The 24,189-nt window shown below is 46.7% G+C and overlaps 2 protein-coding genes across 2 annotated transcripts in view; one reads left to right on the top strand and one right to left on the bottom strand.

Annotated features, from left to right (window-relative positions):
* Nucleotides 1–17,761, bottom strand: part of Zmat5 (zinc finger matrin-type 5) — a 34,314-nt gene extending 16,553 nt beyond the window's left edge. Inside the window, exons 1-2 of the mRNA XM_052736379.1 lie at nucleotides 17,629–17,761; nucleotides 177–330 (exon numbers count right to left, since the gene is read on the bottom strand). Coding sequence (XP_052592339.1) covers nucleotides 177–303 — 127 coding nt within the window. The 5' untranslated portion in view covers nucleotides 304–330; nucleotides 17,629–17,761. The remainder of the gene's footprint in view (nucleotides 1–176; nucleotides 331–17,628) is intronic.
* A 256-nt stretch (nucleotides 17,762–18,017) lies between these two features.
* Nucleotides 18,018–19,306, top strand: LOC128109162 (cytochrome b-c1 complex subunit 9). The gene is made up of 2 exons (XM_052736380.1): nucleotides 18,018–18,198; nucleotides 19,053–19,306. The coding sequence occupies exons 1-2, from the start codon at nucleotides 18,052–18,054 to the stop codon at nucleotides 19,095–19,097; spliced, it is 192 nt and encodes a 63-aa protein (XP_052592340.1). The 5' UTR covers nucleotides 18,018–18,051; the 3' UTR covers nucleotides 19,098–19,306.
* The last annotated feature ends 4,883 nt before the right edge of the window (nucleotides 19,307–24,189 follow it).

Genomic DNA, 24,189 nt, shown 5'->3' with positions numbered 1-24,189 from the left:
AGAAGAAGAAGAAGAAGAAGAAGAAGAAGAAGAAGAAGAAGAAGAAGAAGAAGTAGTAGTAGTAGTAGTAGCAGTAGTCGTCTTCCATCCCAGCCTGTCCCTCAGGAGTCCTTGTCTGGTGGGCAGTTAAGGCGGAGTGTGCCCGCAGGAGGCAGCCTTGAGCCTGCAGCACCCACCTCGGAACATGTCGTACCACACCTTCTTGGCCTTGAGGTGCTGCAGCCCATTGAGGTGCTTCTTTCGGTTGTGCAGGTTGTCCTGGAAGGAGCGGTCACAGTAATCACAGAAGTATCGCTTCCCCATGGCCACCTCCACCAAATGCGAGGGCCCCTGCAAAGCCACAAAGCATTTGGTCAGACCACTGAAGAAAAGATCCTGTGCTGAAGCTCTGGGCACACACGGGGTCCTCAACCGAGCACGGAGAGCCAGGCTCGGGCCAAGGCTTTGCTTACAGGCCCGCTGCCTCTGGAGTTTGCAGAGTTGACAACTAGCTGACAATCCCCCAGAGGGGCCTTACTCTTCTGCCATCCAGTTCAACACTGGCTGACCGAGCCAGAACTTCAGGGTACGAGGCCCAAGTTTGGAGATATTTATCTATTGATTTATCTATTGATTTTGGTTTTTCGAGATAGTCTCTCTGTGTAACCCCCTGGCTGTCCTGGATCTCGCTCTATAGACCAGGCTGGCCTCGAACTCACAGAGATCCGCCTGCCTCTGACTCCCAAGTGCTGGAATTAAAGGCATGCGCCACCACCACCCTGCTGGAGATTTATTTTTTAAACTTCTAGGTAATTCTAATGTGGACAGGCTGGAGGACCACTACCTTAAACCCTCTGGCTCACCTCCTTTGTCCCTGGTGGGCCTCCAACCTCCGTGTTCTCTCTGTTCAGGCCTCCCCCTGCTCCTCACACATGCCAGGCATGTGGCTGCCATCTTGGGTTTGTTCTTGCTGAGCCTGGGCCTGGAGACTGTCTCTCAGACACCTGTCACACTCGCCGCTCACTCAGTCCTTTGCTCAAATGCTCCCACGATCAGTGGGTCTGAACTCGACCACTCGACCTGAACACACAGGATCCTCTCGAGTTCTCACCACTTTCTGCTTTATTTTTCCTCAGAGCACTTACCTCCTTTAAAGCAATAAATTACTTGTTATATTACTGTCTTTCTTTTCCAACAAGAATATAAATCCATGAAGGCAAGTATATTTTGCCTTTTCTTAGAGGCCCCAGCCCCTAAATAGTACTTAGAACAGAGTAGGTAGGCAATCAGGCATTTGCAGAATAAATTAATGAATCACCATGCTCCCTTTGGGACAACTGGGGTTCAGAGGGAGGAAGCGATTTGCCTAATGTCACACAGCTGGTAAGCAGAAAGCAAATACAGGTCCCCTAAAATTCTGCTGCCAAGTGTTCCCCCTCCTACAGCTAGCTCAGTGCTCAGGGAAGCCAGAGAGCCCCACAGCAGGTGCCGACAGCTTCCTGAGGAGACGGCTGCATCTTGGGGGAGGAGGTTCCCAGGCAGCATCAGATGGAAATGAGAACACTGCAGTGTCTCCAGGCCCTTCAGCAACAGCTCCCTCAGCCACCATGTCCCATGCCAAGGCGGACAGTGATTCCATCAGTCTCACAGCCAAGTCCTCCCTGGGTCGTGCAGCCCCTCCGATGACAAGAGCAGGCTCCAGAGGCCCAGAGGAAGATGGAAATGACTTCCCTGAGGTTACAAGGTAGCTATCTAAAGTGGCAGCCGAAGCCCCAGACTGCCACACACCTGGCAAACTAGGCTGGCTCTGGGACTGAACCCACAGAGCAAGCAGATGGGGACACTCCTCAGGAAGAAGGCCCTGGGAGAGACGAGGAGACAAACGGTTGCCACGGCTGGTTCAGGCAGCCAAGCAGGCTGATGGAGAAAGCTGCTCTTGCAGCAGACAGGGATGGCAGCCATTAAGTCAGGGGCTGTAATGGGATCAGGAACAGCTAGTCATTCCAAATGAAAACGTATAAAACCTCTCTTCTCTCATTACTTCCGAGAAACTGCATCCCAGACACGAGGACTTGATCTATTAAATTTGGCAGCTCTAATGCACCCCGTCTTGCCAATAAACTTATAGGAATTGGATTGAAATTGTAAGAGATGAACGCTTAACGGCCAAGTGCTTAACCAAGCCATTCACGAAGCTTGAAGCTCCAAGGAGCTGCTGGCTCGGGAGAGTAATGGGAAAAGGAGGGGCGGAGGAAGGTGTCCCTCTGGAGACTGACAGGAAGTGGAGCAGTGGCTCTGCAACAGACTGAGGTGGACAAAACCACCCAGAGCACAGAAACCAGCTGTGTGACCTTATGCAAGTCACTGTCCCTTCCTGACACCTAGATTTTACTGTGTGAACACGAGACAGTGGATCTGAACGATCAGCTGTTGTTTCAGGAGTAATACAGACAAATATGCTAATACAAAGTTATAGATTAAGGCGAGGCTACAGGTCAGGGGCAGGACACTTGCCCAGCACGCACGTGGCGATGGGTTCAATCTCTAGTACCACAAATAAAAAAGACTAGGAACTGAGACTAACTCATGTTTAGCATCAAGTGCTCAGGAAACATTATTGGAGTCGTGGTTCTGAAGCATCTATCATACACTGGCTTTGCATGCATCATCCCACACAAGCCTCATCATAACCTGCAAGGGATGCCCATGAGACTTCAGGGTAAGGGCAATGAGACCCCAAGAGGCAAAAAAACTGAGTCAAGGTCACACTACTAGAAGGCAGCTGAGGTGGGCTTAGAACCCAGGTAGGATGTCTGCACTACACTAACCACAAGTCTCCAACAAATCATATTGACACTTAACTATTCATTCACCCCAGTACCATGCTGGTCCCTTTGAAACCCAAAGTGTATGCATTAAAACCTACTTATGAATGGGAAAGATGAGGATCAGAGAGGTACTATGAAGTGCCTTGGTCACAGAACAGGTTTCAGAATAAGGGAAGCCTCTAGTCACACCATTGGAAACACTAGCCCACTAGGAAATCAAGGCCACATGCCTCTCTGTCCATCTGCTCGATCACACCAGAAACCAAATGAGCTCCTCCCCCGTGCACACATACATGGTGGCAAACCTCCTTTATGAACCTCAGCTAAGAGCCACAGCTGCCCACCCATAACCTCCTCTGGCTACCCCAGACAAGTCCACAGGTCTGTCAGGAGAAGCCGGGGCTATCACTTGCCCTCTAGGGGCCTCATTGTACAGTGGCCGGAGGAGGGTCAAACCAGGAGATCTCTAAGGACCCCTGTATGTCTGTTGGTGAGATAAGAAGGTGACCACAAGGCCAGGCAGTGGTGGCACATGTCTTTAATCCCAGCACTTGGGAGGCAGAGGCAGGTGGATCTCTGTGAGTTTGAGGCCAGCCTGGCCTACAAAGTAAGTTACAGGACAGCCAGGGTTGTTACACAGAGAAACCCTGTCTCAAAAAACAAAAAACAACAAAAAAAGGAAGGTGACCACTTCATTCAACGGTCACTGTTAGGATGGCACTGAGTCCCAGGCCCTGTTATCACCTGCTCTGGTTTCTAGGGAGGTCATGTGGAGTAAGGGGTAAGAACTGGGCTCTAGAGTTCAAGTCTAAATTTAAAAGATTTTTTTTTAAGTTTTATTTATTTATTTATTATGTATACAGTGTTTTGTCTGTATGTCTGCCTGCATGCCAGAAGAGGGCACCAGATCTCATTATAGATGGTTATAAGCCACCATATGGTTGCTGGGAATTGAACTCAGGACCTCTAGAAGAGCGGCCAGTGCTCTTAACCACAGCCCTCAAGTCTAAATTTAAACCCAGGGCTACTGCTTTCTAACTCTAGTCTTTTTTTTTTTAAATTTAATTTAATTTTTTTTTAATGCTGAATTGAAGGAGGGAGGAGGTCTTAAATACAGGCTTACAGCACAATGGGAGAACCTGGGAGGGCAGAAGTTCGCTACGCTACCGATGTTTTACAATCTTGCATCTAAGCTGTTAACGCCCATTATGCAGGATACACAGACAAGGAACTTCCCTTAAGCATTCAGGAGGGTGGAACCCGGGAGGGAGGGAATTATCATAGGGAGGATATCAAGGTCAAGGTCAGCAAGCAAGGCAACAGTTACCCAAAACGGGGGCCAGGACCCTACAGGTCCTCCTTTTACTAATAAATGAGCTTCTGACTTAGGTTGCATGGGACATCAGCAGGTCACCTTACCCGTCATGGAGACGCCTGCCCAGGACACACCGGCGCTCTGTCTTAGGTTGGTGAGCGCACCCTAGGTATTACCCGTCTTTGAATACTCATTATCATACAGGCTCAATCCTGTGTGTGAGCTGCAGACTAACTCTAGTCTTAACAGTCCTTTGACTCTGACTGTTTCCCATGAAAGCAGGGACGTTAAGAGTGGCCTGTGGGTGGCTGTGAGCATCAGAGCATTCATGTTTGCCCTAACACAGCACGAGGCCCATGAAACCCTAGCTATCAATACTATCATTATTAGAGGCCTGATGAAACTGGATGTCAGTGTTCAAACGACCCCTGAAATTACCCAGTTTACATTGCAGATAAGGCAAGTGAGTCTAAGAGAGGACCACGGAGCAACCAAAGTCCACAGCACAAAAGGCAGAAGTGGGACTGGACCCCCAGCACCACAGACCAGACTCCCACATTGCATGATGGCTCCACAGCCTCCAGTGCCCAGGGATAACAGCAGAGGCTCAGTGCTTTTCACCTCTCCCCAGGCTTGTCTCCATAGCCAGGTGCTCAAAGCCATGCCTTGGCAGGAGCTGGCCTCTAGCAAGGTGACCTCTCCAGACAAGAAGTTCCAGGCACCTGATCCAACTGCCTCCCAGTAAGCGCTTGGACACATATTAAGGGGCAGCCTGCAGAACTTCCTAGCCAGGTACAGCACCTTGCCACACTGTAAACAGAATCATTCGTGCCACAGTCAGGCGTCTTTGCACAAAGCACACCCTGCACCACTGTGCTCCTTGACCCTGAGTTGGCAGAAGGGAGACAGCTGGAGTGTCTATGCATGGGTCCCAGACAGCAGTATGGGGTGCTGACTAAGCTGGCCTTCTCCACCATGATTCATCCCCATCTTCAGCAGTGTGAGCTAGGTAGGCTCTGTCCGGAACACAGAATGATCCAGCCCCACGCCTCACCAAGAACACAGGTGGTACCACCGACCCACTCCTAGGGACCAGGTCCATGGCTACAACACTATCTGCTGGTTCCCCAGAGCTTCACCAGATGCCAGGGCTGGCTATTCATGGCCAAGGGACAATACTTAAGCTGGTGAGACTTAAAGTCCTCTGGGACCACACAGCAGATTCTAATGCCAATGCCCTCTGCAAAGTGATTTCAAGTACTGAGTGTGTCCTTAGCTATAAAACCAGGGTCTCACAGCTGATAGCACATGGCTCTTCAGCATCCACAAGGGATGGGTTCCAGGACCCTCATGGATAGCACCTCCCCCAGCTCATCCTTTATATAAAATGTCACAGAATTTGCATCTAACCCACATACAGCCTCTTGTATATTTTAAATCATCTCTAGAGCATTTATAATACCCAGTAAATATAAATGTTATGGAAACAGTTGTTTTATTGTATTGCTTAGGGAATAATGACAAAAATATCTATACATATTCAGTACTTTTTGTTTCTCTGTGTAGCCCTGGCTGTTCTGTACACCAGGTTAGCCTCGAACTCAGAGATCCACCTGCCTCTGCCTCCTGAGCACTGAGATTAAAGGTATGTGCCACCACTCAGGCTCCTTTTTGAAAACTGCAGTCAAACAGGACCCTGATATCTCACTTTGCATGCAGGCTTATTCTCTTGTGGGCCTCCTTCCCCTCTAGAACACAGGCTCAAGGGCAAAGAACTCGGTCTAGGCCACCATTGCTCCCAATTGCCAGGAACACACTGCCTGCATAATAAATGAGGGGCTTGCAGAGCCAAGCCCTCCCTCCACCTTGCTCCATGCCATTAGCTCCCAGGCCCTTTTTGGAAAAGCCAAGCAGGTGTGTCTCTCACTGCACCAGCTCCTGCCACACAGGATACCTGACTCTTGCAGCTGCCCATAGAACTTAACCGGTCCTGGCTAACTCACTGCACCTGACAATCCTCCAGACTCAATGACCAACCTCTACCCACAGAGGGAAGAAGAGATGGGGAGTGTGGGGGGGGGAGTGGGGTGAAGGGAAACATCTTCAGATTTGATTCATGCATGCTGGTGTCTCACTTTCATTCTTTAAGAACTTTCCTATTTTTATGTGTGTGAGGGCTTTGTCTGCATACACACACACACACACACACACACACACACACACACACACACACAAAATCTCACATGTGCAGTGCCCACAGAGGCCAAAAGGAGGTGTTGGATCCCCTGGAACTGGAGTTACAGGTGACTTTGAGCCGCCATTTGGATGCTAGGAACTGAACCTGGGTCCTCTGGAGGAGCAGTTAGTGCTCTTAACAGCTGATCCATCTCTCCAGCACCCAAAGGGTTTCGGAGACTGAACACAGAGCCTTTACACACTCGGCAAGTGCCCGACACTGAGCTACAGATCTGCAACCCTCAATTTTACTCTGATTTCGCCTTCACAGAGGGCCTTCTTGAGGTGGGGTCTGTTCTGCCCATGAGGACCAGCTTCTCAGTACTTGTCATCTGTTCACAGCTGGCCGAGTTGACAATAATGGCAACAATTACTGCTAGCAAAAACAACATCTCATCCTGAAGGCTCTGAACTAGTAGTACTGAGAGCCCCACACCTCATCTTGTGGCCCTTCCCTGCCATGCACAGGGCTAAAATAAGCCACCAGCTTGGCCTTGGCCAGGGGCTGGAATGTACACTGCAATTATCCTGACTTGTGCTCACCACATGCTGCCCTCAAGCTCACCTGCCATTTCTTCTAATTATGGCACTATCGGAGCCCAGGTAAAGAGTAAAGCATAGCTTTATCACAAGCCCTCACAGCACAGCAGCACCCCAGTGCCATGCCTGCTGTCAGGAACTGATGGGATCAGAACTGGTCTGTGGGGATGGTCCAAGGTGACCTGCTCAGGACCCTGCTCTGAAGGAAACGCAGGCAGGCCTTGTATGTAGGAGCACCTGTAGGTGATGCTGCACAGCTCTCATCCAGCCTCAGTCCTGTGCTTGCCTCCTAGCCACCCTGGGATGAACCGCATCACCTCATTCCCAGCAAGCTGAGGCTGTCGGGGGCCTCCCAATTCCATGGTCTAGGATCTAAGCAGGCGCTGCTTCCAAGTCCTCAGAGCGATAGTCTAGTGTGGGAGATGATGGAGTGAAGCAGAGAGAGCAGGGGCCTGCAGAATCACAGGCAACTCGGACTGACCCCTGGAAGCTAGTTTTTCCTAAGCACAGAGTTTCTAACTTAAGGTGCACACACTTTCCATAGAAACTGTACTTAAAATACTAAATGCTGATCTTCTCCAAGCTAGGAACACACAGCAGGATACTGGGCATCAGGAGCAGGACACAGTAGCCCTTTGGTCCCATGACCACAAAATGAAATAATTGAGAAGCACCTGCAACCCCTTGGCCCAGGTCTGAATTCCATCCCCACTGCCTGTGGCTGTGCATTTTCCTCCATACTTCATCTGGGAGGTGGGCCGATGACATGACTTCCAAGATGCTTCTGAGGACCACTCACACATGCTGAGTGCTCGGGCACACCAATGTACTCAGTGCCCTTTTATGGAAGGAACGGCCAGCCTCTACACCCCAGCGATTCTTCCTCCTGGCTTTTCCAACTAGTACAGTCCCTTCTCAAGCTGTGTCAGAGTTGATCTATATGTAGCTACATGCTACTTCCAAGGACAAGTTATAACTCAATGTATAACTTGGCTCTCTTTCTCTAACCAATCATTTAGTCTGTGGGTAGCTAGCTACCACACACTGAACAGTGTCGGCAGTGAAGGCCACAGGGTCAGGGGTTGAGACCCTGACATCCCACCTGCCCACTCCTAAGTGCCTCCTTCCAGTTCAAGCTGATCTCCGATGACTATACTCTGGCTGACAGTCTAACTAGAATCATCCAACTAAGCCACAACCAAATTCCTGCCCCTCAAGAACAATATGAGATAATAATAATAAATGCTTGTTGTGGGTATGCCCAGTAGCACATGCTGGAGGCAAAGGCAGGTGGATCTATGGAAGTTCAAAGCCAGCCTGGTCTACATAGTGAGTTCAAAGCAAGCTAGAACAAAGTAATTTATTATGTATCAAAGACAACTAATACAATGGAATAAATGAATTTTTTTTTTTTTTTTTTGGTTTTTCGAGACAGGGTTTCTCTGTGTAGCTTTGTGTCTTTTCCTGGAACTCACTTGGTAGCCCAGGCTGGCCTCGAACTCACAGAGATCCGCCTGGCTCTGCCTCCCGAGTGCTGGGATTAAAGGCGTGCGCCACCACCGCCTGGCGGAATAAATGAATTTTAAACCCACCTAACAGCTGAGTGTTGTAGTGCACACCTTTAATCCCAGTACTGGGGAGGTAGAGGCAGGTGGATCTCTGTAAGTGCAAGGCCAACCTGGTCTTCATAGAGAATTCCAGGACAGCCTGGGCTATGTAGAGACCCTGTCTTAAAAACCAAAAGCCAATCAAACAAAAAAACAAAACAATGGACTGGAGAGACGGCTCAGAGGTTAAGAGCATTGGCTGCTCTTTCGGAGGTCCTGAGTTCAATTCCCAGCAACCACATGGTGGCTCACAACCATCTGTAATGAGATCTGATGCCCTCTTCTAAATAAATAAATCTTTAAAAACAACAACAACAAAAAGCATTTAACAATCTGTGATAGTCACGGGTACACAGAATCCCTAACCCAAAACATTCCTGAGCCATGTCATCGGAAGCCCCTCCTCCCACATGTACAACCCTAAGGTTTCCTCATTCACTTATTCACTGTTTGTTCACCAGCCAAGCATGTGATGAACATTTCCTTCCTCCCGGGGAGGGATTCATGCCTTATCACCCAGTTTCTGCTCTCACAAGGACTACTGGATATGTGCTGACAGATCTGCCATTGTACAAAGTGACAAGCTTTGTGCCCTAGAACCCCAATGGGTGACTGTATCCCACAGGAAATTCCTCCAAGGAAAAGACACAGAAAACCACGAAGTTATAGAGCACAGTTGAACAACCTAATGTGAAAATCCAAAATGCTAAAAATCTAAAACTTCATGATGCTCAGAAAGTCGAACTCATCTTTTCAGATTGAAAATCTGAAGCACTTTTGGTTGTAGGAGGGTATTTGTTCTGAGACAGGCTCTCACTATGTAGCCCTGGCTGGCCTAGAATTCAGAGATCTGCTAGCCTCTGCCTCCTGAGTTCTGGAATTAAAGGTGTGAGCCACATCTGGCTTCCTAGGCATTTTGTGACTGCAGTGTAGCTGATCCAGATACTAAAATCTAACTGCAACACCTAGAACAGCTGGTGGTACCCACTGCTAGCTACATGCCAAGCAAGCTGCTCAGAATTCCATGTGGGGTCGGGTGGGAGCTCAATGGCATAGCTCACAAAGTCTGAGGTGTCAGCTCTACCACACCCCTCATGTCGGTCCCCAACAGTCCACAGAGAAACCACTGTTGAAAACAGTAGAAACAGGACATGAGCCACAGTTCAACAGATGGTACCACAGTCACTAAACTACTCTGCAGGTGACTGAGGTAAGAGGGTCACTTGATCTCAGCAGTGTAAGGCAAGCTTGAGCAACAGCAAGACCACACACACACACACACACACACACACACACACACACACACACACACACACACACACACACACACCCTAGAAATCCTAGGTGTGGTGAGTCATGCCTGTAATCCCAGTCATAGTAGGTGGAGACAAGAGGATCAGGAGCTCCAACTGACCTTGGCTACATAATGAATTTGAGGCCAGCCAGGGACACACAGATCTTGTCTCTAAATAAATAGCAAAAATACAAATAAAGTCAAAGGAAATTCTTGAACAACTGCTCTTAATGTTAAGTGGAAAACAGTTTATCATCACAACAAGGATAGCATTTCTCAAGGCAAAAGACTCTTCCTCTTGGCTGGAGAGAAGGCTCAGTGGTTTAGAGCACTTGTTGCTCTTTCAGAGGACCAGTGTTCAGTTCCCAGCATCCACACGTTATGAGAGACACAACAATCCCTATCTCCAGATCCTGGGGATTCAATGTCCTCTTTAGACCTCCACTGGCACCAGGCATGCATGTGGTACACATACCTATATACATAACATACATGAAGGCAAAACACACACACACACACACAAATGTTTTTTAAACTTTTAAGTAGGAACTGAGATGTGGCTCAGTAGTAGAGCATTTATTTGGCACACGTGAGGCTCTGGGCTTAGATCTGTCAGACAAGGATAAGTTTTACTCTTTCCCCTTAGGAGGCTGCCATAGATGGTTCCAAGGACTTTGTTCACCTGGATAAATCAGCTTGGGTGGAAGTTAAAAAGGACAGAATAAATATTTCCTTCAGCTCCCCTTAGGTGAGCACCAAGGAAACCCTGGTTCTAACCAGACCTGGCCTAACAACCCCAAGTGAAGGTTGGCTGCACCTGGTTCTGGGCTCCAGCCCACACGCTGAAGATAATTTCTCATCAGATGGTTACAGGTCTCGGGAGGCTGGAGTTTCCAATCAGGAGACAAAAATAGTCTGAAGGAGACTCCTGAACTAAATACTAGACTCCAAACCATGTCTGCCTCCTCCTCCTTCCTGTCACCAGTGCTGTGCTGCTCCAGCCAGACTGCACTTTGTAGCCAAGGCCCCTCTGCTGCCTGGCCAGCATTGTGCATCCTACCAGCCCTCCTAAACTCAGCCCTGCTCAAAATGTCTATGGCTCCCACATGAGAACCTTGTCGAAAATGAAATCTTGAGCTGGTGAGATGGTTCACTGGCTAAAGGCAATTTCATCAAAGCCTGACGACCTGACTTCCATGATCAGGTAGAGAGAATGGATCCACAAAGCTGTCCTTTGCCTCCATAGCTGTGCCTTGGCATGTGCTCATACACACACCACCTCTCTCTCTCTCTCTCTCTCTCTCTCTCTCTCTCTCTCTCTCTCTCTCTCTCTCACACACACACACACACACACACACACACACACACACACACACACACACATGAAAAGAACCAAAGACAGAAAGAAATAGCAATAGCCTCCTGGGGCAGTGTGGGGCGCAATAGCAAATCACTTAGCTACGACAGTGTGGCTCTGGGTTCAACACCTACTACTCTCCCTGTCCAAAAAAACGTGTCCTGGGCCAAGTCTCAGAAATTCTGACTTAGCAGCTCTAGAAAGTGACCCAGGGATCTTTATTTGAACCAGTGATTCTAGATGCCCCCAAAGAACAGAACCCAGAGGAATAAACATTATCCTACACCCTACAGGCAGCCTTTATGGGGACATTCTGACTAAGCAGAGGCTGCTGGACTTGAGTTCCAGTCAGAAAGACACTGACACGAACACTTCAGCTCACTGAAGTGCTAGTCCCAACTTGACACAGAGCAGAGTTTGTAGAATGGGTAAATTCCTACTGAACATCTGTCTTTTCACACCCCAGCATTCAGGTAGCTGAGGTAGAAGCGTCTCACTTCGCAGGCCAGCTCGGACTAAACACTCAGACCATGTCTCAAAACACAACACACACAAACCTGTGTAACTGGTATTTAAAAAAGCATGCTCTTATTTTGTTTTAGACAAGGCTTCTCTGTTTAGCCTTGGCTGTCCCAGAACTTGATCTATATACAAGGCTTGGAACTCAGAGATCCACCTGCCTCTGCCTCCTGAGTGCAAGGATTAAAGGCATGTGCCACCACCACCCAGTTTAAAAGCATTCTTAACATTAAAATAATTTTGATATATTATATATCTGACAGATGATCACTGGGATTCTGATTTAAGATCTAAGATTAAAATATCAGGTAACTGATAAGACATACATCAGTAATCAATATTAGATTTATGGTTTTAGGTTGAGAGATTATCAGTGAGTGATTAGAAACTCTGTGTGTTAGAATGACCCAGGGTGCTAAAAAATGTCATTTTAGGGTCCACCCCCTCTTCCCCTATATTCTTATATCATGTGAGGGATAAAGTCTAGTGTGTGAGTGTGTGTGTGTGTTGTGTTGAGCTAAGGCAGGGTCTTACGTAGCTCAAACTGGTCTCAACCTCTTTATACAGTTAAGGAGAACCTTGAACTTCTGATCTTCCTGCCTCCACCTTCCTAGTGCTGGGATTACCGGTTAAGTGCATACCACTCACTCCTAGGATACACCATGCTGAAGCCCAAACCCAAGCTCTTGTTTGTATTAAGTAAAGTACTCCACCAACTGAGTTAACTCCCAACCCCAGAGCCTGTAATTTGTTGTCATGGTTCTAAGTTTTTGAAAAGTACTGAACTATAGCCGGGCGGTGGTGGCGCACGCCTTTAATCCCAGCACTCGGGAGGCAGAGCCAGGCGGATCTCTGTGAGTTCGAGGTCAGCCTGGGCTACCAACTGAGTTTCAGGAGAGGCGCAAAGCTACACAGAGAAACCCTGTCTCGAAAAACCAAAAAAAATAAATAAATAAATAAATAAATAAAAATAAAAAGTACTGAACTATAAAGAAAGAGAGACAAAGAACATAAAGTTGTGTAGGTAGGGAGGTAGGGGAGGATCTGGGAGGAACTGGGAGAGGGTTAAAACATGATCAATATATACTATAGTTTGAGGCCACCCTGGTCTACATAGTGAGTTCCAGGCCAGCCAGGGCTACCTAGAGAAATCCTGTATCAAAAAAACAAAATAACGGGCCGGGCGGTGGTGGCGCACGCCTTTAATCCCAGCACTCGGGAGGCAGAGGCAGGCGGATCTCTGTGAGTTCGAGGCCAGCCTGGTCTACAGAGCGAGATCCAGGAAAGGCGCAAAGCTACACAGAGAAACCCTGTCTCGAAAAACCAAAAAAAAAAAAAAAAAAACAAAACAAAAACAAAATAACAAAAAACCCCACAAAAACCATATATACATATACAAATTATATGAAAAAAACTTTCTATCAAAAAATTAGTAAACTGGGTGTAGTAGTGCATGCTTTTAACCCCGGCACTGAGGAGGCTGAGCAAGGCAGATCACTGTGAGCTCAAGGCCAGTTTGGTTTACATAGTGAGTTCCAGGACAACCAGGGCTACACAGAGACCCTTTCTCAAAACAACAAAAGTACTACATGGCTCCATCTCATCCCCTTCAGAACAGCTATCAGTAAGAAAACACATGCTGGGAGGATACTTCGGGAAACAGAACCCTTCCCATACACTGCTGGTGGCAGTGTTTGCTGGTACAGCCACTGTGGAAATCAGTATGATGGCTCCTCAACACACATTTAGCATACACTCAGCCAGACCACTCTTGGGGAATACCTGAAGGACTCAGATCCGCACAACATAGAACCTGCACGTGTTCATAACAGCCACGTTATGGGGGCAGTGTAGGTGTCCATCAACAGACAAATGGATTAAGGAAATGGGACATATATACACAATGGAATTTTACCTAACCATAAAGAACAAAATTATATCATTTACGGGAAACGGGTGCAACTGGAGAACGTCATATTAAGGGAAATGAGTCAGACTCAGAAAAACAATTATCATATTCCATCTGTAGATCCTAGATTCTATACCGATACATAAAAATCATAAATGCATATGAGATACAGAAATAGAAGCAAAACTATGTGTGGGAATGTTTGGAAATAATAATGGGAAAGGGCCAAAGTACATAATAAATTTGTATGGAAATGTGTTTATGAATTCCACTCCTATACACAATCAATTTTAAAAAGTATTGAATTGTTTGTAAGAAATTTAAATTCAGCATAAACTTAATTAATTAAATTTGCTAGTAACTAAGTATCCTTGGGGAAATTGAGCTTGTTAGGTTATGCATCCCAAGTACTTAAAAAGAAAATCAAATATATTAAAATTATAAATGGAGTTAAATGTTTGAGGGAATGCAATTAAACTGTAAGTAGAGCTGAGTGTCTAGAGGAATTTAGTTTGTTCAACTTGAGTTCAAATATTAATCAAAAAAAAAGTAAAGGTTGTTTTTCTCATTTCCCTAGATTTTTGTGTAGAACATTGAAGATTTTTCCCCCCACTGAGACAGTCTCACTTCATAGCCTAGGGCTGGCCTCAAACTTTCAATATTTCTGCCTTAGCCTCCCAGAGTGCTGGGATTATAGCTAAGCACCACTATGCCTGACTCAACAATTATATTTTTACAAAAGAAAAAAACAATTTTTTTTTCCTGGATGGTGATTGCTCACGCCTTTAATCCCAGCACTTGGGAGGCAGAGGCAGGAGGATCTCTGTGAGTTCAAGGCCAGCCTGGTCTACAAAGGGAGTTCCAGGACAGCCAGGGCTACACAGAAAAACCCTCTTGGAAAAACAAAACAAAACTTTATTAGTTTTGGTTTTTCGAGACAGGGTTTCTCTGTGTAGTTTTGGTGCCTGTCCTGGATCTCCCTCTGTAGACCAGGCCAGCCTCAAACTCACAGAGATCTACCTGGCTCTGCCTACCAAGTGCTGGGATTAAAGGCGTGCACAACTGCCCCCCCCCCCCTCCTTTTTTTTCAAGACAGGGTTTTTCTGGAACTCACTCTGTAGACCAGGCTGGCCTTGCATTCAGAGATCTGCCTGCCTCTGCCTCCCAAAGTGCTAGATTAAAGGTATGTGCCATCACCACCCAGCTTTAAAAAAAAAATTAAGACTGGGTCTTACTATGTAGTCCTGGTTGGTCTAGAACTTACTATGTTGCTCAGACTAGCCTCAAATTTACAGAGATCTTCCTCTTCTATCTCCCAACTATTGGGATTAAAGGAATGTGCCACCATGCCCAACATTTAAAAATTTTACTAAAAAACTGAAAAAAAAATTTAATGTTTATTTTCTTTATTTTTTTTTAAAGTTTCTTTTATGTGCATTGGTGTTTTTTGAGTGCATGTACATCTGAGTGAGGGTGTCAGGTTGCCTGGAACTCTTGTGATTGTGGAGGACCTGGATTTAGTCTCTGGTGCCCACATGGAGGTCACAGGTATTCATAATTCCCGTCCTAAGGAATCCAAGCACAAATATGGTGCACATACACACATACATTCAGGCAAAACACTCACACATATAAGATAAAAATAATAAATGTTTAAAAATAACACAAAGTAGAAATTAAATCAAATCAAATAAGCCACACCTTTAACGCCCTTTAGTCAGCCTTCTCATCCCACATAAAATGTTTTCCTGTCCTCTGAACTTGCAGTCAACCACATTTGTTGTAGGTCTCTTGCAGGTGATGAGCAAAACCTAAGTAGTCTTTCCCTGCATGCTCACAACTTCCTGCCAGGAGTTACCAGGATGCTTTCCAAGTAGTAAACAGGCATGCTGAGAGGAGCTCATCCTCAGTATTGTCCTCTTCCCCTTCAAGTCCCTAACCAGACTTCACTGCTGCTCTCTTCAGGTCATAGAAAGTCAGGACTGAACAAGGAAGGTCACATGTGTCAGAAGGTGAGTTATGATCAGTCCTCGGTTTAATCTATCAATTTATTCTTTTAGAGAAAGAGTCCAATGTAGTCCAGGCTGGGCTCAAACAATACGTTGAGAAGGATAACTCTGAACTTCTGTTTCTCCTGCCTCCACCTCCCAAGTGCTGGGATTATAATCCTGTGCCAGTCTTCAGTCCTTATTCCAGTCTCAGACCAGCCCTCTAAACTTCAGAATCATAGCCCCATTTGCCCTAGATGTTTCCACTCATAGCTAAGAGACAACTCACATGAAACACAATTTACAGAGCTGGAGAGCCTGTTAAAAGCATGTACTGCTCTAACAGAGGGCCCAAGTTTGGTACCTGGCACCCACGTAGGATAGCTCACAAACCAGCTCTAACTCTAGCTCCAGGGGATCCAATACCCTTTCCTGGATTCTGTGGGCACTGCCATTCAGGAGCACGTATCAACCCCTCCACCCACCTTATACATATGCATAATCTACCATAACAAAAAATAAATCTTTAAACACACATACAATTTACAGGCCAGGCACAGTGGTGCATGTCTATAATTTCAGCCTTCCAGAGACAGAGACAGGAGGATCACCAGGAGTTCAGAGTCAGGCTAGTCCATGTAGCTGGTTCTAGGCCAGCCAGAGCTAGTGTGAAAACTGGTCTCAAAATAAACAATTAGACAAAAACAATTTAGTCCTTGAGGTCAAACTTTGATTTAACCCTACATATTAATTCTTTTTGTTTGTTTTTGTATTGTTTAGGACAGGGTTTGTCTATGCAGCCCTGGGTGTTCTGGAATCTGTAAACCAGGCTGGCCTTGAACTCAGAGACTCACCTGTCTCTCCAGAGTGTTGGTACTAAAGGCCTGCACAATTAAACTCCGGGGTTTTTGTTTGTTTGTGTTTTGTTTTTTTGTTTTTGTAGGGTTTTTGTTTGTTTGTTTGTTTGTTTTTCGAGACAAGGTTGCTCTGTGTAGCTTTGGAGCCTATCCTGGAATCCTGGAACTCATTGTGTAGCCCAGGCTGGCCTCGAACTCACAGAGATCTGCTTGCCTCTGCATCCCAAATGCTGGGATTAAAGGCCTGAACCACCACTGCCCGGCTTCTGATTCCTCTTTTTTGCACAAATCTGCTAGTTTGTTTGGTCTACCCTACCTCCCAAAATGCATCTCAAATCTGATGATTATTCTAATCCACTCTTCTCTAAATCACCTTCCTCTGTAATTTCCCTTCTTCAGTCTATTTTCTACCAAGAAGCCAGAAAGATAGCGTTAAAATATAAATTAGATCTTGTCACATTCCAGTTTAAAACCATTCAGTGTCTCCCTCCTGCAATTAGGAAAAAAATAAAGACTCCTTATCACAGGTACAAGGCCAGACTAGAAATGACTTAGACCACCTAAGAGTCCATGCTACATTTTCTGAAGCACCCCAGCACTACAACTGCCTCTAAAACTTTACCCTGCTGCTATATATTCAGTCCTCTGTTGAGTGGCTACCAGGCTTAAGGAGCACCATCAACCTGTCCAAGCAGTCAGTTTTTTCTTCTAGAGTCCTAGTTTCCAGAAGCGCTGGCCCTCTTCATTACCCACATAACAGCCCGAGCACTCCACCAGGGCTGGGACCTTTCATCTGCTGGGGACCAGCTCAAGACCGAGTGGGGAATCCTCAGAAAAGCATTTGTAGGGTGCCTTTTCCAACCAGGTCGCCTGCCTTCGAGGCCAGGGTTCTTGGCTTCAAAGCCTACGAGCTGGAGGACAGGAAGAAAAGGCAAAGCCACCTTTTTCTCCTGAGGCGTGACTGAAGGGTTAAACCTCTAGGACCCGATCTTTGCTACCTCCAAACCTACACCTGGAGTAGGTTCACAGAAGACAGAGGCAGAGGGGCGAGATGAAGGCACGGAAGCCGGGGTCCCCCTCGCCTCTCTAGCCACTCCCTATGCCAGAAAATGCTGACAGCACGGATTTTGAACGAAGAGCTCGTTATTCTGGGTAAAGAAGTAGCATAGAACTCGGCCCAGGACGTCTGGCCAAAAATACCTGGCTGGACGGCTCCGAGCTCCTCCTCTTGCGTTCTCGGGTGGCGCTCTGCTCGCTGGGATTCGTAGTCCTTTCTAAAGTACACGAGAAGACTGACCGCTAAGGCGGGACAGCGCGGGGCAAGATGGGGAAAAACGAAGGTTTTTTTGGGAGTTGTAGTTCAAAATAGTCAAACAGCAAGAAATAATTGAAGAGAAAGACTGGGTAATAAATTTTACCAAATGTTGGCTGTGTGGATATGAACATAGTAAGAATCTGTTATCCTATGCACACTATGACTTTCTGTGTGATTCAAAACGTCCACGCTAAGATACAGAGGAGGAACTACAATTCCCATAAGGCAGTGCGCGTCGAAACTTTTGGTCGGAATGAGAAGTCGGCCTCTACGCAGACTCAGTAGAGCAAATTCAGTAGCGAGGCGACATGGCGCCGCCGATCACTTCGCGTTTGTACTCCCTGCTGTTCCGCAGGAATTCAACCTTCGCCCTCACCATAGTAGTGGGCGCCCTTTTCTTCGAGCGCGCCTTCGACCAGGGCGCAGACGCGATCTACGAGAACCTCAACGAGGGGGTGAGGGCCTGGGCCGTCCTGACCTTGGGCCCGCCTGAGGGGTGACTGGGAGGGAGGGAAGGAGGACGAAACTCAAGTCTTCCCTTACCAGGACCCCGCTGAACTATGTCCCCTGTCTTGAGACTGTACCTTCAGTTCGCTTGACCTGGTGTGAGTCCTGAACCTCACACTGACCCCACATTGCAGGGGTGGGGAGTATCGGTGTGGCCTACCACACATTTCCACATGTTCATTTGCAAAAGCTAACGCCTGAGACTTTAACGGTCCGAACTACCCCATAAGTCGGTGGCAAGTGGGTTAGAACTCCGACTACTGCCTCCCTTGCTGGTTTCAAGGGCAGCAGGCCAGTCATTAAAGTACGTCTCCGTAGACAACGTGGCTGACCTTATATATTGATGTTTCAGTTCCCAAGGCCTCCCCCACGCAGGCAGCTTTGTTCTGATGGTTAAAAGTGGCATAAAGTAGGAAATGGCAAGTCCTTTTTGTCTTAACCATTTCAGGTTCTGTGCATGTTTTATGTCGTGAGATTGTGGCTGTACTGGGAAAGGCCTGGTACAGATGGCCAGCCTGTTCCTCAACTGGTTTTCTTTTTTATTTGTTTGTTTGGTTTTGTTTTTCGAGACAGGGTTTCTCTGTCTCTATAGACCAGGCTGGCCTCGAACTCAGAGATCTGCCTGCCTCTGCCTCCCAAGTGCTGGGATTAAAGGCGTGCACCACTACCACCCGGCCTAACTGTACACTTTTACTCAGAGTTTGACACCGATTTCTCAATATTCTTTGTTTTGGACAACGAAAGTAGTTGTAAAGTGTGAGGGCAAAGGTTATAAATAACTGTTGTTGTGTTTTAAATACAGAAGCTGTGGAAACACATAAAGCACAAGTATGAGAACAAGGAGTAATTCCTGACAGCCAGAAGGAATGGTTGCGCCCATCAGCTGTTTGCCTGGAGCTGGGCCTCAGCCTGAGGATGAGTTTGAAGTTACTCTTCATGGACCATCTGTATATTGGCAAGCACTGCCACCACCCCACAGACAGACTCTAGCTTCTGCTGTGTTTGAAGTGTATTTGACGACAGTTAGCAGCAAATAAATGTAAATTGTTCATGAGACCTACTTTTGCACTTTATTTTATTTTTTAAGATTTATTTATTTAATGTACTTTGGGGTTTTGCCTGCATGCATGTGTGAGGGTAAGTGCTGGGATTTGAACCCAGGTCCTTTGGAAGAGCAGCCAGTGCTCTAAACAGCTTGAGCCATCTCTCTAGTCCTGCTTTTGCACTTACTAACTTCCTAAGTTGAGACCATGTCCAAGCCTCATGCAAACACCTGAAGACACCACCATTAACTTCCAAAGAATTTTGGTTTCAACACATAGGCCTGATAGACGTTACCTTTAAACCATTAGTTAGTTTTTTGGTTTTATTTAATATGAATGGGTGTTGTGGTGCCCAAGGACGCACTGGATCCCTGCAACTGGAGTTACAAAAGGTTGTGAGCTGCCGTGTGGATGCTGGGAATTGAACCCAGATCTGGGAGAGCAGCCAGTGCTCTAAATCGTTGAGGATCTCTTCAGCCCCCTCCAATTTTTCAATCACAGAGTGATTATTCTCTTGGCCATTGGGAAGCACTGTGGTCTTGGCTAGGAAAAAACCTTGCTCTGGGAGTTTTGTCCCAATCCCTTTCTCAGGCTGAAGTCTGTCTTTTGCCTTTTAACTCCATGAGTGATTATCAGTGATCTCCATGTCTCTCTGGGCCACAGCCTCCTGCCAGGGTCAGTTTATGAGAGTATTGGTGAATTTAAATCCTAAACCTAACAGTTCTTAACTGTATGTACCAAGGGAAACACCCAGCCTTGCTGAACTTGAGATTCCTTACCCGTAAGGTGGGGTTAATAGAACCTATTTGCACAGAGAGCTTCGTGCATGTTAAAAACTACATTTAGGAGGCTGGAGAAAAGGCACAGTGACTAAGAGCGCTTGCTGTTCCTGCAGAGGATTGGGGTTTGAAACCAAGCACCCGTCTTGGGTGGGTCACAACTGCCTGGAACTCCAGCTATAAGAGGATCACACACTGCTCTGGCCCCCATGGGCACTGTTCATTCTCAGACACAGACACACTTGCCCACACCAATAAATCTTCCTTTAAATCGCAGATCCTGTCACAGGGAGGCCACTGCAGGCACAGAGGCATGGATGACGAGGACCCAGAAAAAGGGCACTATGGCTCTCGTGCCTTCAGGCTGTGGCAAGCCATGTGATGTGGAGCATAGTGGCTCCCCTCAACTAGCCAATGAGCAGGCTCGGTGGGGGTGGGGTGAAGCAATCTGAGCATTCTGGAAGGCTGGAGCAGTAGGAATGTAAGGAAGAGGGATTAAAAAAAAAAGTGGGTGGTCCCTGCTTGGAGGCCATATTGGAGGAAAATTGCATGTGGGTCTTGAACTCTTAAGGGGAGACACCAGATACCATGATGTGATTACATTCTGGGTCATGAGCTCTGGGGAACAGTACAAGGAGAGGAAACAGCCACAGGGAAGTTGGAAGCCTCCAAATAGCTGAGACCTAGAGGTGACAGAATTTAGCCATTTGGGTTGCACCTTGGAAACAAAGCTGAGGAAGTGGACTGCAAGGCCCTAAATTTGTTATGTTTGAGGAACAAGGAGATCAACCTCAGAGTGTTAGTGCTACCCTTAGAAGTAAGCACTCCTGAAAAACACTGGATGCTGCAGCTAGAGCTGATCACCCTGGAAACAGGACCGCCTGCCAGGGACAGCAGCAGGAAGCACTGGGAAACACAAGAGTAGAAGAGCTGGCTTGTAGCTGGGGAGGTTCCCAGCCTAGGAAGATAAAACACTCACCTACCTGCAGCCAGTCCCCTAGAACCTGCTGTGAGTTAGCCTGATAGACAATCCAGAATCTTCTCTGGTGGATGATTCAGATCAGGAAAGCCATGCAGATGTGAGAGAGACCCTAGGAATCAGCTGGTTTGTCTACTTGTGGTGTATCCTTATAAAGTCAGGGCCTAGGAAATTACATTCTGCCAACTGTATTGTAAATGCATGAATTCATGAAGCAGAGGTGGATTAGACTTTCAGGAATAATTTCTTCAAAGTGGAAGCTGAGGCAGGAAGATGCTCCGGGATGTCTTTCTGTACACTGTGAATATATGTGTTGCTCTCATTGACTAATAAATAAAGAAGCTTTGGCCTATGGCAAGGCAGCTTAGAGGCAGGCAAGAAATTCAAGTGGAGATACAGAGAGAAGAAGGGCAAAGTCGGAGACGATGCCAGCCACTGTCCAAGGAGCAACATGTAATGGGACACAGGTAAAGCCACGGAACACATGGCGATACATAGATTAATAATAATGGGCTGAGTTAAGTTATATGAGCTAGCTAGCAAGAAGCCTGCCATAGGCCATACAGTTTGCAATTAACATTAAGCCTCTGAATAATTATTTTATAAGCGGCTATGGTGCCCCGGCCAGCAGGGTCTCAACCGGGGCGACCCACCTGTGGGAGAGAATGAAAGGGACGGGGAGACATGAAGGAAGACAGCAAGACAGGGTTCTGATCAAGCTGCAAATTTTATTCTCAGCAAGGCTTATATAGCATGGGAGGGGGAGGGGGCAGGAAGGGGTGCACGACGTGCCAGATGTGCAGCTGAGGGGAGACATGCAAGTGAAGGAGGACATGCAAGTTGTGAGGCTGCAGGATGTTGTGCTAGGTGACAAGGTCACTGGTCAGGGCCCATTGTTCTGTTGCTATGCTACCTGACCACAGGATGTTCTTTATCTTTGGGGGCATCTGGTTTAGGGCCTGTGGCTTGTTCTCTGGCCTAGCTAGTACTTTTCCATGGTTCATGTTTGGTCCCTGACACTATGAGACCCCAGATGGAAAAAATTCGTCCAGACCACGGGGCCCAGCAGGACTAGAGAAACTTCTGGCCACAGGAGGATTACAAGTTTGAGGCCACCCTGGAATTACAGGTGTTTGCCACTACACCGGGATATTTGTTCTTGTAAAACATGATGTAATCCAGGCTAGCCTCCAATTCATAGTGGTAGTTCTGTATTATCTCCTGAGTGCTCACATAATAGGCATGCATCACCGTGCCCAGTGGAAATCTAATTTCTTGCCTACTGGGCTGACAAGGGTGAAAAAAGATGAGCAACTTTGAGGCAGGCAAACTGAATAGCTTTGAAACCTGGTACTCCACTTGGCTTGGGCTATATACATACCCATCTCCAAATAATGCTCCTAGCAATAAGTTGCCATGCTGGGGCCCCTAACTTCATTAGGATGTACATATAATTATTTCTAGTTATTAAGCTGGAAATAAGTTACTCCCCTTAAACACCTTTTGATAATGCCCAATTTCTATCGAACATACTGGAATACATTCTAAAACCAAGGGAAATGGGTTGGGGAATATTATTTTAAAAAGTGTGTTGCATTTTTTCCTACTGCTTTTGTTAACGATTCAAAGATGTATTTGATTAAAAATTAACCTGTGAGCAGGAGGCAGGGTCAGCAAGTAGTTGACCGGAAGTGTCAAGGAGGAACCACGTGTAGCAAGGGTTTTTTAAGTGAGGGCTGAGAGAAGGACGCTGGGTTTTCTGGAAGACGCCAGCAAAGGGACAAGGTTAGCTACTTGCTATTTATACAGCCTCTCTGAGAGAGCAGAATTCCACATAAACCATTGAGTTGTGAGTTCTTTAGATTCAGATAAATTCTCCCTTAGTAGCTTTGAAAGAGTCGGTGCCTGAGGGAACAGAATCTCCTCAGGCTGCGGCCCTTGTGGCCAAACCACTGCTGGTAGCAGTGGAGTTGCAATCTCTGACTAGGATAGCCATTGCTTAAAGGGCAGCCGCTGTAGATAATAAAAAACAGATGACAACAGAAATGGGTTGATCTGGCCTAATACTTCGGAGTATGTGTACAGTAAGGCAAACTGTGGCCTCTATTAAACACATGAGATATTCCTCACATGGGACACCAAAATACAAGTGCAGTAGGCACACTGTATTCTGTCAGTGAATGTTTAGAGAGAATCCCCTATCTAATGCCTATGCATAATTGGATTAAAATCAGACACATAATAGAAAACTGTTATAGAATCTATCATCAAAACAGGGAACCACCCTCAATACACTCCTTAGCAACCAGACTCCTCCTCCTCTGTAACCCACATAAGGAAGCCTCAGATAGTAACCGGGGCCCTCAAGCACCCTTGTTCATGTGGCCTCTGTCATCCCGCAGCTCCCTCCATGTACCATGGCCTTGCTTTTGCATAAAGTCTCCTTGTTACTTTGCAACCTCTGTGAACCTTTATTTCAATGTTTGAATAAGAGAATGCAGCCCCTGGGTAATAGCCACCCCAAATCTCTTTCTCTGTCTTACACACACACACACACACACACCCCACTGGAACACTGTTTGGGATTAAAAGAAGAAAAAGCAGACCCCTCAATGACTAACGATACTGACTATGCTTTTCCTTTCATTTGCTTGCTTCCCTTCACCGCTGAGCCCTAGCATCTGTTAGTAAGGGCTCCACCACTGAACAGCATCCCTGGTCCGTAGGAAGTGGCCAACCAAAGAAGTAGATTCAGGGATGCGGGTGTAGTCTGCCTTAGAATTCCTGCCCACTATGTGCAAGGCTCTATGTTCCATTCTTAGCACTGAAAAAAAAGTCACACTGGAGAAATCAGTGTAGACAGACCTATGTAGACATTAGACCTATGTAGACATTAGACCTATGTAGATGTTAGACCTATGTAGATGTTAGACCTATGTAGACATTACAAAGATCTGGTGTGTTCTAGTTAGTTTCCTATTGCTGTGTTAGAACATTCTTGGAGTCTGGAGAGATGTTAAGAGGTCTGGGTGCTCTTTAAAAGGTCCCTGGTTCAATTTCTGTCACCCACATGGTGAATCATAACTGTGTAACTCCAGTCCCAGGAGATCTGAGCCCTCTTCTGGCCTCTGTGGGCAC

The sequence above is a fragment of the Peromyscus californicus genome, unplaced genomic scaffold (assembly GCF_007827085.1).
Source record: "Peromyscus californicus insignis strain IS unplaced genomic scaffold, ASM782708v3 Scaffold_13__1_contigs__length_99412109, whole genome shotgun sequence".
Classification (NCBI taxonomy): Eukaryota; Metazoa; Chordata; class Mammalia; order Rodentia; family Cricetidae; genus Peromyscus; species Peromyscus californicus.
This window is presented reverse-complemented; position numbering and strand designations above follow the sequence as displayed.